Source organism: Macaca nemestrina, chromosome 3 (genome assembly GCF_043159975.1).
Source record: "Macaca nemestrina isolate mMacNem1 chromosome 3, mMacNem.hap1, whole genome shotgun sequence".
NCBI classification, from domain to species: domain Eukaryota; kingdom Metazoa; phylum Chordata; class Mammalia; order Primates; family Cercopithecidae; genus Macaca; species Macaca nemestrina.
In genome coordinates this window covers 172,799,268-172,814,422 of record NC_092127.1, presented here as the reverse complement: position 1 = coordinate 172,814,422, position 15,155 = coordinate 172,799,268, and the positions used below count along the sequence as shown (strand labels likewise).

General features: G+C 42.2%; 1 protein-coding gene across 3 annotated transcripts in view; it reads right to left on the bottom strand.

Moving 5' to 3' along the window:
- Nucleotides 1-15,155, bottom strand: part of LOC105487836 (coiled-coil domain containing 149) — a 105,594-nt gene that overhangs the window by 41,022 nt on the left and 49,417 nt on the right. For all 3 annotated transcript variants that reach the window (XM_011751461.2, XM_011751462.2, XM_011751463.3), the window contains exon 4: nt 6,138-6,245. In XM_011751461.2, coding sequence (XP_011749763.2) covers nt 6,138-6,245 — 108 coding nt within the window. The remainder of the gene's footprint in view (nt 1-6,137; nt 6,246-15,155) is intronic.

Sequence of the window (15,155 nt, the reverse complement as noted above, 5' to 3'; positions counted from 1 at the left end):
TCACCAGGATCATTGTCTCTACTGGGGCGGGGGGACATATCTAGTTCACTGGAAATAGCTTAGAAATAGAGAGGAAGATCTTAAGATTTCTGGTGGAATTCTTGCACAAGTGGATTCTCAGTCAATACGGGTGCATGTTGTGCTAAAGATAACAGCAACACTTACCCTCTGGTAAGTGCTTGCTAGGTGTTATGAACCATGCAACACCCTCTACAAATGATATTGCATGCAAGTCCATCCCTAAATCATTAAATCTCATTGTCCATTCTCTTTTCTTCTCAGACTAAGCACTGTCTGATGAAATTACTTATGTATTTTATTTTCTTATTATCTACTCCCCAACTAGAACATCAGTGCCATGGGAGCTAGTACCCTGTCTTTCTTATTCTTTGATGTGTCCTCAGCTGCTAGAATGTTAATTAGCATGTAGGAAGTCCACAATTATGTGCAGAATAAATGATGTGAATAAATGATTAAACAATTCTACGAGAAGTATTATTATTGCCACTTTACAGATGAGGAAACTGAGGCCTGGAGAGAAAACTGACTTGCCGAATGCCACAGACAATAATTGGCAGAACGAGAACATAAACCTGGGTCTGACAATTTTAAAAGGTGGACCTCTTGGGCTGCATCGCACTGCTCCACTTCGCAGAGGCAGGCTGGAGCTATCTTTTCCTGGAGTCCAAATATTTCCAAGTTCAGTGACTTCACTTTGGTAACCTGACATTTGTCATGGCACCAGTATCTATCACACAGACAGTGGCAAAGGCAAAATGTTACAAGTCAGGCTTCTTCTTTCAGAGAACTGGTTCAGGAGCACACTTCAGGGAGTGGTAGTCCCCCTAATTCTTGGTATCAGCTACCTGCGGTCAACCGTGGTCTGGAAATATTCAATGGAAAATCCCAGAAATAAAAAATTCATACAATTTATATCATATGCCGTTCTGAGTAGCATGATGCAATCTCGTGTCCTGGTCCATCCCACCTGGCCCTGCTGGAGAAATGCAAATCCTTCCTTTGTCCAGGGTCCACGCTGTCTACACTACCCACCCCTTAGTCACTGAGTAGCCATCTCAGGTATCAGATCAACTGTCATGGTATTGCAGTGCCTGTGTTTAAGGAACCCTTATTTTACTTAATAATGCCCTGGCCAGGCATGGTGGCTCATGCCTGTAATCCCAGCACTTTGGGAGGCTGAGGTGGGTGGATCATGAGGTTAAGAGATTGAGACCATCCTGGCTAACATGATGAAACCCTGTCTCTACTAAAAATACAAAAATTAGCTAGGCATGGTGGCACGTGCCTGTAGTCCCAGCTACTCAGGAGGCTGAGGCAGGAGAATCACTTGAACCCAGGACGTAGAAGTTGCAGTGAGCTGAGATTGTACCACTGCACTCCAGCCTGGCGACAGAGTGAGACTCTATCTCAAAAAATAAATAAATAAAATAAAAAAGAATGACACCAAACACAGATTGCACCACTGCACTCCAGCCTGGCAATAGAGTGAGACTCCATCATAGATAAATAAATACATACATACATACATACAATAAAAATATAATGACCCCAAACACAAGAGCAGTGATGCTGGCAACTTGGCCATGCCAAAGAGAAGCCACATACTGCTTCTTTTAAGTGAAAAGGTGAAAGTTCTCAACTTGAGGGAAAAAAAAATCATATACTGAGGTTGCTAAGATCTACAATAAGAACCAATCTTCTATCCATGAAATTGTAAAGAAGGAAAAAGAAATCTGTGCTAGTTTCGCTGCTGCACCTCAAAACTACAAAAGCTACGGCCACCGTGCATAAATGATCGGTGAAGATGGAAATGGCATTACATTTGTAGGTAGAAGACATGAAGACAAACGGGCTCTGATTGATGGCAACCAAGTTCTGCACTAACCCAGGTTTCAGCATCCACTGGGGGTCTTGGGAAGTCTCCCCCAGATAAGGAAGGACTGCCGTCTTTGTGATTCCAATGTCCTCTGCTAGTTCTGCTGTTTGACCTACTAATCCTTCAATTCTCTGAGACCCCTTTCTTCCTCCTGATCCCCTTTCCCTAAATCTATTCTTTTCTTAATGCCCAGAAGAGGAACAGGCCAACCTCTGGGGCAGGCCAAGGGGAGCTGCAGCTGTCTCTGTGGCCCCAGCACTGCCTGAGTCTTTCCTCGTTCCTTATAGACTGATACACTGAGAGCCCTGGGCAACGTGCAAAGCTCTTCCAGGGTAATGCGTGGCTTCATGAGCCCTCCTTTTCCCAGAGGTCTCCTCTAACCTTGTTAATCTTTAAGAACTGTAATTTTTAAGGAAGGGGAGGGTATCCAGTAGGTTTCCCTTTTCACATCTCTCATCTGGTTTGGCTTGGAAGTTTGGGTTAGTTTGGGAGCCTGAGAAATTCTTGGGCACTGGACAGAGATCGCAGGAGGTAACCGATCACACAGGTCCCCCATCACAGGATGCCCATGTTGGCACAAGAACGCCGCCCCCTGCCCCATGGGAGAGCTAAGCTGCTTGGGAGCCAGGGTGGCAACAAATCTTTCGGGAGGCTGTTTGGAAATGCTTTATGGCCCACAGGGTTACAAGGTTCTAGCTGAACAAATGGAAAAATTAGTCCACCCTAAAATATCCAAGGCAAGTAATTTCCTATCACCTTGTTTTTCAAATGTACTTAACATCTAGAATCTCGGCTTCTCAAATATGGATAAGGGTCATCAGTTAAAATGGCAACTCAGAGATAAAAATCTTCCACTTTAACAGTCACTCATAAAATGACGCCATCAGCCCTGCTGTTTGGCCTCAGAGTTAGGAGTCCAAAAACAACAATTATTAAGTATTCTTGATTTAACAGACTTGAACCAGCCAATGAGCAGGACACTTATCCTTTGTCCCCCAAGGCTCAGCAACTGACCCTCTGCTCTCTCCACAGAAGCTCCTCAAAGACACGTATCTGGGGTTAGTTCCCCCTCTGTTGGGACAGTTTGCTTTTCTGCAAAGCCTTTTCAGGGTAATGTGTGGCTTCGTGAGCCCTCCTTTTCCCGGAGGGCTCCTCTAACCTTGTTAATCTTTAAGAACTGTCACTTTCAAGGAAGGTTCCTTTCTCCAAATTTCTAAACTACTTCTTACTCCACAAAGTACTGATGACAACCAGATGGCAGTTGGTCTGTTTATTTCTTGCATGCTTTTTTTCTTTTTCTCTTCCTCTTCCTTGAATCCTTTTGCTCTTCTTTTCGTTCCCTTTATTCATTCATTCGTTTATTCCATTCCACTCCTTCAATAGAGATTATAAAATACCTCCCTATCAGGAACTAAGAATGCTAATTTATAGGATACAGATGGAAATTCGGCCTTCAAAGAGCTTCCCTTTGGGGCTGGCGGTGCCACGCAAGTGTGAGCAGAGGGGCAGAGCAAGACATTGCAGGCTGCACGGGACTGACGCCTAAGAGCTGGAGAAGGCTGCATTTGATCTACGACCTGGGAGAGGAACAGAAGCTTGCAGGGGAAGTAAAGGGGAAGAGTATTCCAGATTGAGCAAACAGCAGGTGCAAAGGTCCTGTGGCCACAGGCAGTGCAGCACAGCAAAGGGGCTGATAGTAGTGCTCTAGGGCTCAAGTATGAAGTGACCAGGAGCAAGGATGTGGCCGTAGAAATCAGTAGGGGTCAGACCATGGGGGCCTAGCACACCATGATCATGGAGGCCTAGCGCACCAGGAGGTAGAACTGAATGCAGAAAGTGATGGAAGAGTTGGAGTAGAAAGTGCCTTAATTAAAAAAAAAACAAACAAAACTGAAGGTTTAACTCATTCTGTACCACACAGCCACAGGAACCTGGGAACAGGGGCTTCCAAGGTTCTCAAGAAAGTCTGGTGTCATTATGGAAGGAGTAATCTGGCCTCTAGGTGGGGGATGGGGGAATGATGATCGTGACTCACACGAGCCTGAAAATAAACCAGCCCTGTAACTTTAGAGGCAAATGAGAATAAATGGAATCTCTAGGGCTCACTGCAGTTAGACTTTTTTTTTTTTTTTTTTTTTTTTTTGAGGGAAAGAGGCCAGATACTGAAATGGGGAGGTTTGCTGAACAATAGAACATCTTCTCACTTCCCTTTTGGCAGGCAAACTTCTTCACAGGCCATGAATAGGAGTCACTAAATTCTAAACCTAAGGTGAGAAGACAAAGTTTGATAAATGCGCCCAGGTACAGGAATAAAGACCCAGAGAGCATGCAGATCACAAAGTTCAGACTGTGACAACCTGTGCTCGGTTAAACACACAAACATGCTCTCTCACACACACTAACACACTCACACACATGCCCTCCCTTTCTTTTCTTTCTTTTTGAAAGAGATAGGGTCTCATTGTGTCATCCATGCTAGAGGTCATTGGCATGATCATGGTTCTCTGCAGCCTCAACCTCCTGGGCTCAAACAATCCTCCGGCCTCAGCCTCCTGACTATCTGTGGCTACAAGTGCGCCACCACGCCTGGCTGCTCTCTGTTTCCATGAACTGTCAGTTGCAAACGTCAATTCCTAAAATTCTCATGCCTAAAAGGCAAAAGAATTGAAAGTGATCAATAGATGAGACAGGAGCACATTTAGGAAAGCTGAGGGGAGGAGCAGCTCAGGAAAAAAAAATGAAATAGAAAAAATATGTTATTAGTCAGTCAAGAAGAGTCACGGCTCCAGAAGTCACATCTTAAATATGTTTCAGTATTTCACGGGTTTATAAACTCCTCTAGTATTCTCATGGGCTTAAAGAAAACTATTGCATACATTTTGTTTTATTCTCCAGCAAATCTTGCCCTGCTGCTATCACTTGAGGAAGTGAGTAAGAAGGTCTGTCCTTTAATTATTGACCAAACACCTAGGTTACAGAGCTTAAATCCTTTTAATGATGCATAAAACCACACAAGGGGCCGGATTAGCTTGTCCAGTGTTAATTAGAGCCTTTCCTGCACATTCTTTCCCACCCTTTATTTCATGACCAGGAATAGTAAAGCCTAAGTTTTCAAATTTATGTTAAATCCAAGAGGTTAAAAAAATGTAAGGCCAGTTAAGTGGAGAAGAAGCTGTGTAAAGAAGGGTTACTAGATGTATATATGCCCTCAAGTCAGGACTCTCAAGCCAGCAGTATGCAGCACCCTCTCTGATGTCTTGTTATGGAAGAGCTCTCTGGATGACCCAGGCAATTCTATGCATTTTTTAAAGAGTGGGCATTTTTCAAAATGGCTCCTTCTAATAACCAACAACTCCCAGCAATGATGAAAGTCACCATCATTTGTCAAGCAATTTGGTAACATCTAAAAACAGTTCCCTAAGAACTGCTCCCCTCCAACACACTGCGCGCGCGCGCGCACACACACACACACACACACACACACACACACACACACACACAATAGTTTTCTTGAGTCCACTTTCAAAGCCATCTCTGTTGCAAAAGCCGCCTCGGGCAAGGAGTTGGAAATGAATCAATCTTGGCAAAACGGGAAATGATTTTGGGGGGCAGAATTAAACTTGGGTAGTTTTTCCTTCCTTTCTCAATTGTACTTTTGTTCGTAGCTTCAGCTGGGAGAGAGAGTGCACACGTTTAGTTGGGAGTTTATGAGTTCATATTTTATAATTAACGTTGCCAACAGGGGAGTTTGATTAATGCCAAGCAGTGGATTTTGAGCAATGTTCCATACAAATTGCCAAATTTAGCAATAAAATAAATTGGTTATGCGAACATAATTAGTAGGATGACTATTTAAAATTCAAAACCGAATGTGAATAATTCCAAATCATCTGAGCCACAAATCCATTATGTGTATATAAGGGGGAAAGTATAACATTTGGGTTTTATTTTGCCCTCAACCACAGTGTTATTCACCACCAAGCTGAACAGAATGAAACTTCCACAATGGGTTGTGGAAATATTTTAGAGCCACTGAGAAACACACATATACATGCATGCACACACATAAAGGGAATATAAAAAGGCAAGATACGCTAAACTGCGAATTTTCATTATAAATTTAAAAATCTATAACAAACTTTTCAACAAATGCTGCATTACATTTTTCCAATGTGCAATATATAAACCTCAAATGCACAGTTTTGCAGTAGAGCTTTCTCCCTGTAAATACTCACAGTACCTTGTTGTCACCCTGGACTTCTCCAAGCCTTTGCTGAAGTTCTTTAATTTCTTCTCCCAGATGTTTATTTCGGTCCTGAGAATCTCTCAATAGTTGTGCAAGATTCGCCTACAAATATCAACACATTATGAAACAGAATGAGAAATGGAGGAGTAGATAAATGCAGGGCTCTATCGGGCTTGTGGATGCTGGCGTCCAACCCCAGCTGAACCCCACAAAGCCTGTTATAGTAAACACATATATGAATGCAGCCAGTGTGTGAATCACGCCACTACAATGGCACGCAGGAAAATGAAGTTGGCCATGAACCTCAATTTGGGGATATTCTTTTGTTTCCAGAATGGCTCACAGAGGGCACTAGGACAAGCAATGGAAGAGTCAGTCTTATTTGAGTTAAAAAAAAAAAAACAAAAAACTGTGAGGCTGAGGCAGGAGACTTGCTTGAACTCGGAAGGCAGAGGTTGCAGTGAGCTGAGATTGTGCCACTGCACTCCAGACAGAGCAAGACTCCATCTCAAAAAAAAAAAAAAAAAAAAAAAAGAGAGAGAGAGAGTTTATCACTAAAAATCTTGAAAATGGACATAGCGTTCAATTGTAAAATTTGGGCCAGGCCAACAATATAGAAAAAGCTTCATTTTCTTGTTTAGATAGCTTTTGTTTTTCTTCAAATATATGTGTTTTGTCTCATGAGTTTTTGTGTGTGACCTCAATGCCTAGAATTTTTATTACAATTCCAGTGGGCGGCCAGAAAAGAGGTCAGTGACGAGCAACAATTTCTGAAATCAGGATCCAGAAGAAATGCAACAGTTTCCTGGGCTGGTTTTCCCCCTCTTTATTTCCTTATTTTACCTCACATCCGGGAGAAGTACTAAATAGCCAGGATAGTCGCCTTTCATTCCCATCTTCATGACATCATCCTTTCCTTAAGATTTGCCTCCTGTTGGGATCCAGGTCCCCCCGATCTCCACGGCCGGTCCATCAGCCAGCCTCCCCTTTCGGTGTGGCTCCATCTCACAGCCTCATCATTCCTTTTCCCAGAGCATGCAGACACCTTTTGCCATATCCTCACCCCTTTCCCACATTTCCTGAACCTGGGATTCCTGGGTGCCCATCTAACTACCTACTCCAGCCTTTTACTCATATTCCTCCTCGCGCACATGGCTTCTTGTTCTCCTGTACTATTCTTATTTAGCTAATGGACTTGCCCTAATTCTCACCTGACTTACCACATTCTTATTGAAACTTAGCAGGGAGAGACTGCAAGCTACTGAAAGGCAGAGATTCTGCTTTCTGCTTCCTCCCCTTCCATGTGTGTTGTTCCAGACAGTGCTCAGGTACCAACGAGTGTTTTAAAAGCTCATGATGAATAAATGAAGGAAGAAAGGAGGGAAGGAAGCAAGTAAGCAATCCGAACAGTCCTCTTGGAAGGGGAAATCATTCAAGGAGAGTCAAACAAGGGATATTAGAGATGATCTTAATATGAAAGAATCCTTTCCTGCTACAGCTGAAGAAACCCAAATCCGGAGAGGTTAGGGAACTAGCCAGACTGGAATGGTGACATTTCCAAATACTTCAATGCTAATACTTTGGGGAATATGCACCTATGGTGGGTACTAGAAAGAGAATTAAAGGGAAAAGATAACGACTATATGTTGGCTGACCTGCCTTATCCCATTTATCCTGTTGTCTTACCTACCAGGTCTCCCCAACTCATGCTCACCTCCCTGTGGTCCCCCACACAGACCAGGCATGATCCTATCTCAGTGACAGGGCCCTGCTCTCTATGCTTGGAATGCTCTCCCTCCAGAGAGCCTCTTGGTTCACTTCCTCACCTCCTTCAGTCTTTGCTCAAAGGTCACCATCTCAACAGGGTCCATCTTGACTGGTTGATTTAATACTGAAACCTTCCCCTGTGCTACCTTATCTTTTTTTCTGGAGCACTTGCCATCTGTTAATATACCATATCATTTACTTCATGGTTCATTGCTCATTGTTGCCTCCTTGTCTCCCTCTCCTTACTAAAACGTAAGTTCCATGAAGGGCAAGGAACTTCGTTGTCTTTACTGACCTCTCCCAAGCACGTAGTAGATGCTCCATAACTATTTTTAAAATAAGAGGCAATAAGCTGCGTGTGGAGGTTGCGCTCTCACCAGGAGAGATCAGGAATAATAAGAGCGGGCACCAAGACTGAAACCAGTGCCTGGCATGGAGACTTGCATAGAAAATCATTCATTCCTGGCTGGCTGCTGAGGCTCACGCCTGTAATCTCAGCCCTTCGGGAGGCCAAAGCGGGTGGATCACCTGAGGTCAGTATTTCAAGACCAGCCTAGCCAACATGGTGAAACCCTGTCTCTACTAAAAAATACAAAAATTAGCCAGGCGTAGTGGCACATGCCAGTAGTCCCACCTACAGTGGAGGCTGAGGAGGGAGAATCCCTTCAATCCGGATGGTGGAGGTTGCAGTGAGCTGAGATTGTGCCACTGAACTCCAGCCTGGGCAACAGAGAGAGACTCTGTCAAAGAAAGAAAGAAAGAGAAAGAAAGAAAAAGAAAGAAAGAGACAGAGAGAGAAGGAGGGAAGGAAGGAAGGAAGGTGGGGGGAGAGAGAGAGAGAGAGAGAGAGAGAGAAAGAAAGAAAGAAAGAAAGAAAGAAAGAAAGAAAGAAAGAAAGAAAGAAAGAAAGAAAGAAAGAAAGGAAGGAAGAGAGAGAGAGAGAGAGAGAGAGGGAGGGAGGGAGGGAGGGAGGGAGGGAGGGAAGGAGGAACGGAGGGAGGAAGGGAGAAGGAGAGAAGGAAGGCAGGAAAGAAAAAGAAAGAAAGAAAGAAAAGAAAAGGAAAAGAAAGGAAAAGAAAAGAAAAGACAAGAAAAGAGAGAAAAGAGAAAAAAGAAAAGAAAACAAAACAAAAGAAAGAAAGACATTCATCCCCATTGGCTGGATGTAATCAAGCCCTGATCTCCACTCACTTATTTGAGAATATTACTCAGTAACTCCATCCAATTTTTCAGTCCCCTATTTGCAAAGCTCCCATCTTGTAATATTTGAGTTCTAATTTTCCCAGATTTCTGTTCTCCCAAGACAAAAATTTAGTGATGGATGAGGAAAATCAAAACCTATTTTGTAGGTAGGAAAGCAAAGAAACAAGAGACACTGTGAACAAATGACTGCCTTTGGAAATTTCCCTGAATGGGAAGAATCAGAGAGACGAGGCTGCATTCTGATCATGCCACTTCCTGGGCTGGATGACCTCGCAGGAGTTTCTTAATCTCTTAGGTCTCTCATCTGTAAGGTGGAGCTAGCAACACATAGTGATTTGATCTTTAAATAATGAACACAGAATGCCTACCACAGTGCCCAGCATCCAGTGTGCACTCATTAAAGGTGGGATACCTCCCTCAACTGTGCCCACCCCGTGACTCCTACTCTAACACTCAGTGAACAGAGCTGTGTAGATGCAGTGAAGGCTTCCTTGGACACAGCTGACTCCTTTGCAATCCTGCCCCTTCACTGTTGATTGTTCATTCATTCATTCATCTGACAAATATTTATTGGACACCTGGCATCTGCTTGGCACTGTTTTAGACCTGGAGATACAGCAGCAAACAATACAGACAAAACCCTTACCCTTGGAAACTGACCTTGAATGGGTGACATTACATTAACTGCATTATATTACAATAGAATATACAATGAATCCATGTGTTAGAGGATAACATGCTGCAGAGAAAAATAAAGCAGGCAAAGGGAACAGAATGTGCTGGAAGAAAGGACCACAGAAGGTTTCACTGAGAAGGTCACATTTAAGTCAAGACTTGAAAAAGGAGAGAGGGAGCCTTGTAGATATCTTGGAGAAAAAGTCCCAGACAGAGGAAAAGGCAAACAGGCTTCCCTCTCTCCCTCTCCCCATCACATCTCAAAACTTCCATTTGGAAGCACAGCTCAAGGCCACAAGAGCAGGCTGACCACAGGGACTGCAGTGAAGTCAAGAGATGACTCAATTCCTGATTTTCTTTTCCTGGTTCCCCCTCTCCATCCACAGCTCTCCTTCCTTAGCTCAAGGTGTCACATGTGGGTGGACTCTGCCTTTCCTCCACAGAACTCCAGAACATTCCCCAGACATTAGCTCATTGATCCTTTCCCCTGGCAGCAAACATAATCCCTCTCTACCAGATGGAGGGCCAGGCCACTGGGCAGCAGTGACTATCCCTGGGGAGAGGCAGGAGGAGCAGCCCAGTGCTTGCTCGGTCTGGGAGCTGGCTGCCAACTGCACATTCAGGTGAATCTCAGCATCCCCATCTGGAGGAAATGCAGCAAAATCCACCTAAACCTTCATTTAGCAGAAGAGAGGCCCAAAGAAATGTCTGTAAGGGCAACAATGAAAATGTAACAAAAGACAAGGGAAAAAAAAATCTCCAACCTCCCTAACCTTCCCTTTTTAAATCAATATTTCCTTAGTCTCTGGTGGGTGGGAAGATCCTGACATTCACTGACCAATGTAACTGCAGTGGCTACATTGGTAGCTACTGTATTGGTAGACCAGTACAACTCAATCTATTGGTGGGGAAAGACCAGTTCTCTTTTTCCAATCCACAACAGATCAATACTTTTGTAAAATCTAATAAAAATGAATTACTAGGCAAATAAGAAGACAAGAAGATAAAACCCCAAATGTGTATCATTAGATTCAACAGACATAAAACCATGCTGTCAAATTGCTATGAAAGTTTCTGAACACTCTCAATTTCTGTATGTATCTTGTCATGGATCAGAAACAATTAGGTTGCAGCCTGGCCCTGGTCCTTGGGCCTCACTTTAAAAAGCATTGAGCTCACATGGTTTTCCCAGGGATGTGGAAACTAGGAAGACACTTGGTATAAAAATCAGTCGATAATTCCAGCGATGACCAGGACAGAGGGCGGGGCTGCTTTAGGAAACAGTTATTTAGAGACCCAGTGATGTGATTATTGAACATGATTTACTCTGCAGCCTGGCTGAAAAGAAATCTACGAAGAGCCAGGCGTTTCTACATTAGCTGCAAAACAATGGTTTATTAAAATCGCCATGCCTCCAAGTGAGTTCACTGTAAATGTACCCCAGCTTCAAACTTGACCCCTGGAGTACGGTGGGGTGGGGGCGGCGCCGCTGCTTCAAAGCAGGTGACTGTAATTTTCTTTTACATTTAACAGGCTAGATTCCTTGTCAACACACAATCTTTTGTATTCAGTCCCTCCACCTCCTCAACTCCAAAACAATAACTTTGAAAACTAGAAAATGACTATTCTGATAATGGTGCCTAATTCCTTGACATACACCTTAAAGAACAACAAAAAAAAAAAGAAAGGAGTACATTTCAAAGTGCTCAAAATAGAGGAGAAAAGTTCACACGATTCTTTTGACCAAAAATAACACCCATGACTCACACACATTCACTATAACAATCCATCAAGCTAACACACGGTGCCTGCTTATAATTTATCAGTTATGCAGAGTGCTTTGTCTCCCTGTTACTGAGAAGGACTCTGTGACCATCAGTTTAGAATAACAGCACTATGTAAAGGAAATGTCAGGGAAAAGTGGCAGCCTGCCTAAGACTGGGTTTCACAGGGAAGGAAAACAAAACCAAGAGATTCTTTTCTCTAAATTTTTGGGGGCAGGAGGCAGCATAAATAGCAAAACATAAAGAGGTTTAAAAAGAAGCCTCTTTTAAATATTCAGATCAAGTGAGAGCCGACATTAAAGGTTGACATTTTTGCTCTGATAATAGTGGAATGTTGAATATAGTGGGATATGTGGTAGAATCCATATATTTAAGTCACTCTTTCTAGATAGGAGTTCATTAAAATTGTGATGGGAAAGGGAGGGAAAAGAGATTTGATGAAAACATAGCTGTGAGATTCAAGGCCAAAAGGATATGACAGCTCTCCATTCTGAAATACCTTCCTTTGTCAAGGAACAACTCAATCCCCAATTACAAATGATGCCTGCAGAAACAATTCACCAAAGTCAGCCCCTGGTGTGGGAACTGGGAGGCCCTGGAAATTCTCTCTGGACAGGGATGATGACTACAAATACTGACAGTTGTTGTGAAGGCAAAGACCAGGGAATTGACAGAGCCGTCGAACCTCACCCCAACCTCTTCCCAACTGTTTGCAGGAATCCTTACGGAGGGAGGTTAGCCACGTGGGAGAGGGGAGCTATCTTGCAGCCTTTCTTTAAGCCCTACTGCACCCTGAACTCTAGCTCTTGCCTCTATCACCATTCCAATTCCCCTATAAATGCCGCAAAGTATGTCAGAAGGGTTTACACTACAGATGCAACATGTTTTCTAAACTTACAAGAACCAATGGGAGATTTTAAAATACAGACAGTCCCTGATTTAATGAAGCTCTGACAACTTTACAATGGTGTGAAAGAGCTATGCATACAGTAGAAACTGTAGTTTGAGTATCCATATAGCCATTCTGTTTTTCAGTTTCAGTATAGTATGGAATAAATTATACTTTATAAAATAGGTCTTATGTTAGATGATTTTGCCCAACTGTACACTAATGTAAGTGTTCTGAGCATGTTTGAGGTAGGCTAGGCTGAGCTAAGCTATGATGTTCAGTAGGTTGGGTGTATTAAACCATTTTCAACTTCTAATGTTTTCAATTTACAATGGGTTTATCAGAATGTAACCCCCTTGAGCATCCCTTTACTATTAAAACCCTCAGCAAAATCTGCATAGAAGGGATATACCTTAAGGTAATAAAAGCTATCTATGACAAACCTACAGCCAACATTATGCTGAACAGGGAAAAGTTGAAAGCATTTCCCCTGAGAATTGAAACAAGACAAAGATGCTCACTTTCACCACTTCTATTTAACATAGTACTGGAAGTCCTAGCCAGAGCAATCAGACAAGAGAAAGAAATACAGGGCATCCAAATCGGTAAGGAGGAAGTCAAACTGTTGCTGTTTGCCGATGACATGATCATATACCTAGAAAGCCCTGACGACTCCTCCAAAAAGCTCCCAGATCGATACAAAATCAATGTACACAAATCAGTAGCCCAGCTATACACCAACAGAGGTCAAGCTGAGAATCAAATCAAGAACTCAATCGTTTTACAAAAGCTGCAAAAAAATAAAGTACTTTGAAATATGCCTAACCAAGGAGATGAAAGACCTCTACAAGGAAAACTACAAAGTACCACTGAAAGAAATCAAAGACAACACAACCAAATAGAAACACATCCCATGCTTTTAGACAGGTAGAATCAATCTTGTGAAAATGAAGATACTGCCAAAAGCAATCTATAAATTCAACACAATTCCCATCAAGTACCCTCATCATTCTTCACAGAACTAGAAAAGACAATCCTAACATTCATATGGAACCAAAAAAAAAAAAAGAGCCCGCATAGCCTAAGCAAAACTAAGCAAAAAGAACAACTCTGGAGGCATCACACTACCCGACTTCAAACTATACCATTAGGCCATAGTCACCAAAACAACATGGTACTGATATAAAAATAGGCACATAGATCAATGGAGAAGAATAGAGAAGCCAGAAATAAAGTCAAATACTTACAGCTAACTGACCTTCGACAAAGCAAACAAAAACATAAGGTAGGGAAAGGACACCCTATTCAACAAATGATGCTGTGATAATTGGAAAGGCACATGCAGAGGAATGAAATTGGATCCTCATCTCTCACCTTATACAAAAATCAACTCAAGATGGATGAGGGACTTAAATCTAAGACCTGAAACCATAAAAAATTCTAGAAGATATCAGAAAAACCCTTCTAGACACTGGCTTAGGCGAAGACATCATGACCAGGAATACAAAAGCATATGTGACAAAAACAAAGATAAATAGATGGGACTTAATTAAACTAAAAAGCTTCTGCATAGCAAAAGAAATTATCAGCAGAGTAAACAGACAACCCACAGAGTGGGAGAAAAATCTGTGCTAACTATGCATCTGACAAAGGACTAATATCCAGAATCTACAAGGAACTCAAACAAATCTGCAAGAAAAAGACAAATATTCCCATCAAAGAGTGAGCTAAGGACATGAATAGACAATTCTCAAAAGAAGATATACAAATGGCCAACAAACGTATGAAAAAATGCTCAACATCACTAATTATCAGGAAAATGCAAATCAAAATCACAATGCGATAATAACTTAAATCAAAAAATAATAGATGTTGGCATGGATGTGGTAAAAAGGGAACACTTTTACACTGCTAGTGGGAATGTAAACTAGTACAACCACTATGGAAAAACAGTACGGAGATTCCTTAAAGGTCTAAAAGTACATCTAACATTTGATCCAGCAATCCCACTACTGGGTATCTACTTAGAGGAAAAGAAAGTCATTATATGAAAAACACACTTGCACATGCATGTTTGTAGCAGCACAATTCACAATTGCAAAAATATGGAACTAACCCAAATGCCCATCAATCAACGAGCAAATAAAGAAAATGTGGTGTATACACACACACACACACTCACACCCACAAACTAGAGAGGGAAAACTCTCTAAGCCAGAGGCATCCTCAAAGTTATCACAGACAGAAGTTCTACAGATGCTTCTCTCCATGGTCAGTTGCTTTGTTGTTTTTATGTTTTTATGAATACTACTCAGCCATAAAAAGGAACAAAATAATGGCAATTTCAGCAATCTGGATGGAGCTGGAGACCATTATTCTAAGTGAAGTAACTCAGGAATGAAAAACCAAATATTTTAAGTTCTCACTGATACGTAGGAGTTAAGCTATGAGGAAACAAAGGCATACGAATGATACAATGGACTCTGAGGACTCGAAGGGAAGGGCAGGATAGGGGAGAAGAATAAAAGACTACATATTGAGTACAGTGCACACTGCTCAGGTGATGGGTGCACCAAACTCTCAGAAATCACCACTGAAGAACTTACTCATGTAACCAAACACAACTTGTTCCCCCCAAAATACTGAAATTAAAAAAAAAAAAAAAGTAACCCCCTTGTAAGCTGAGGAGCATCT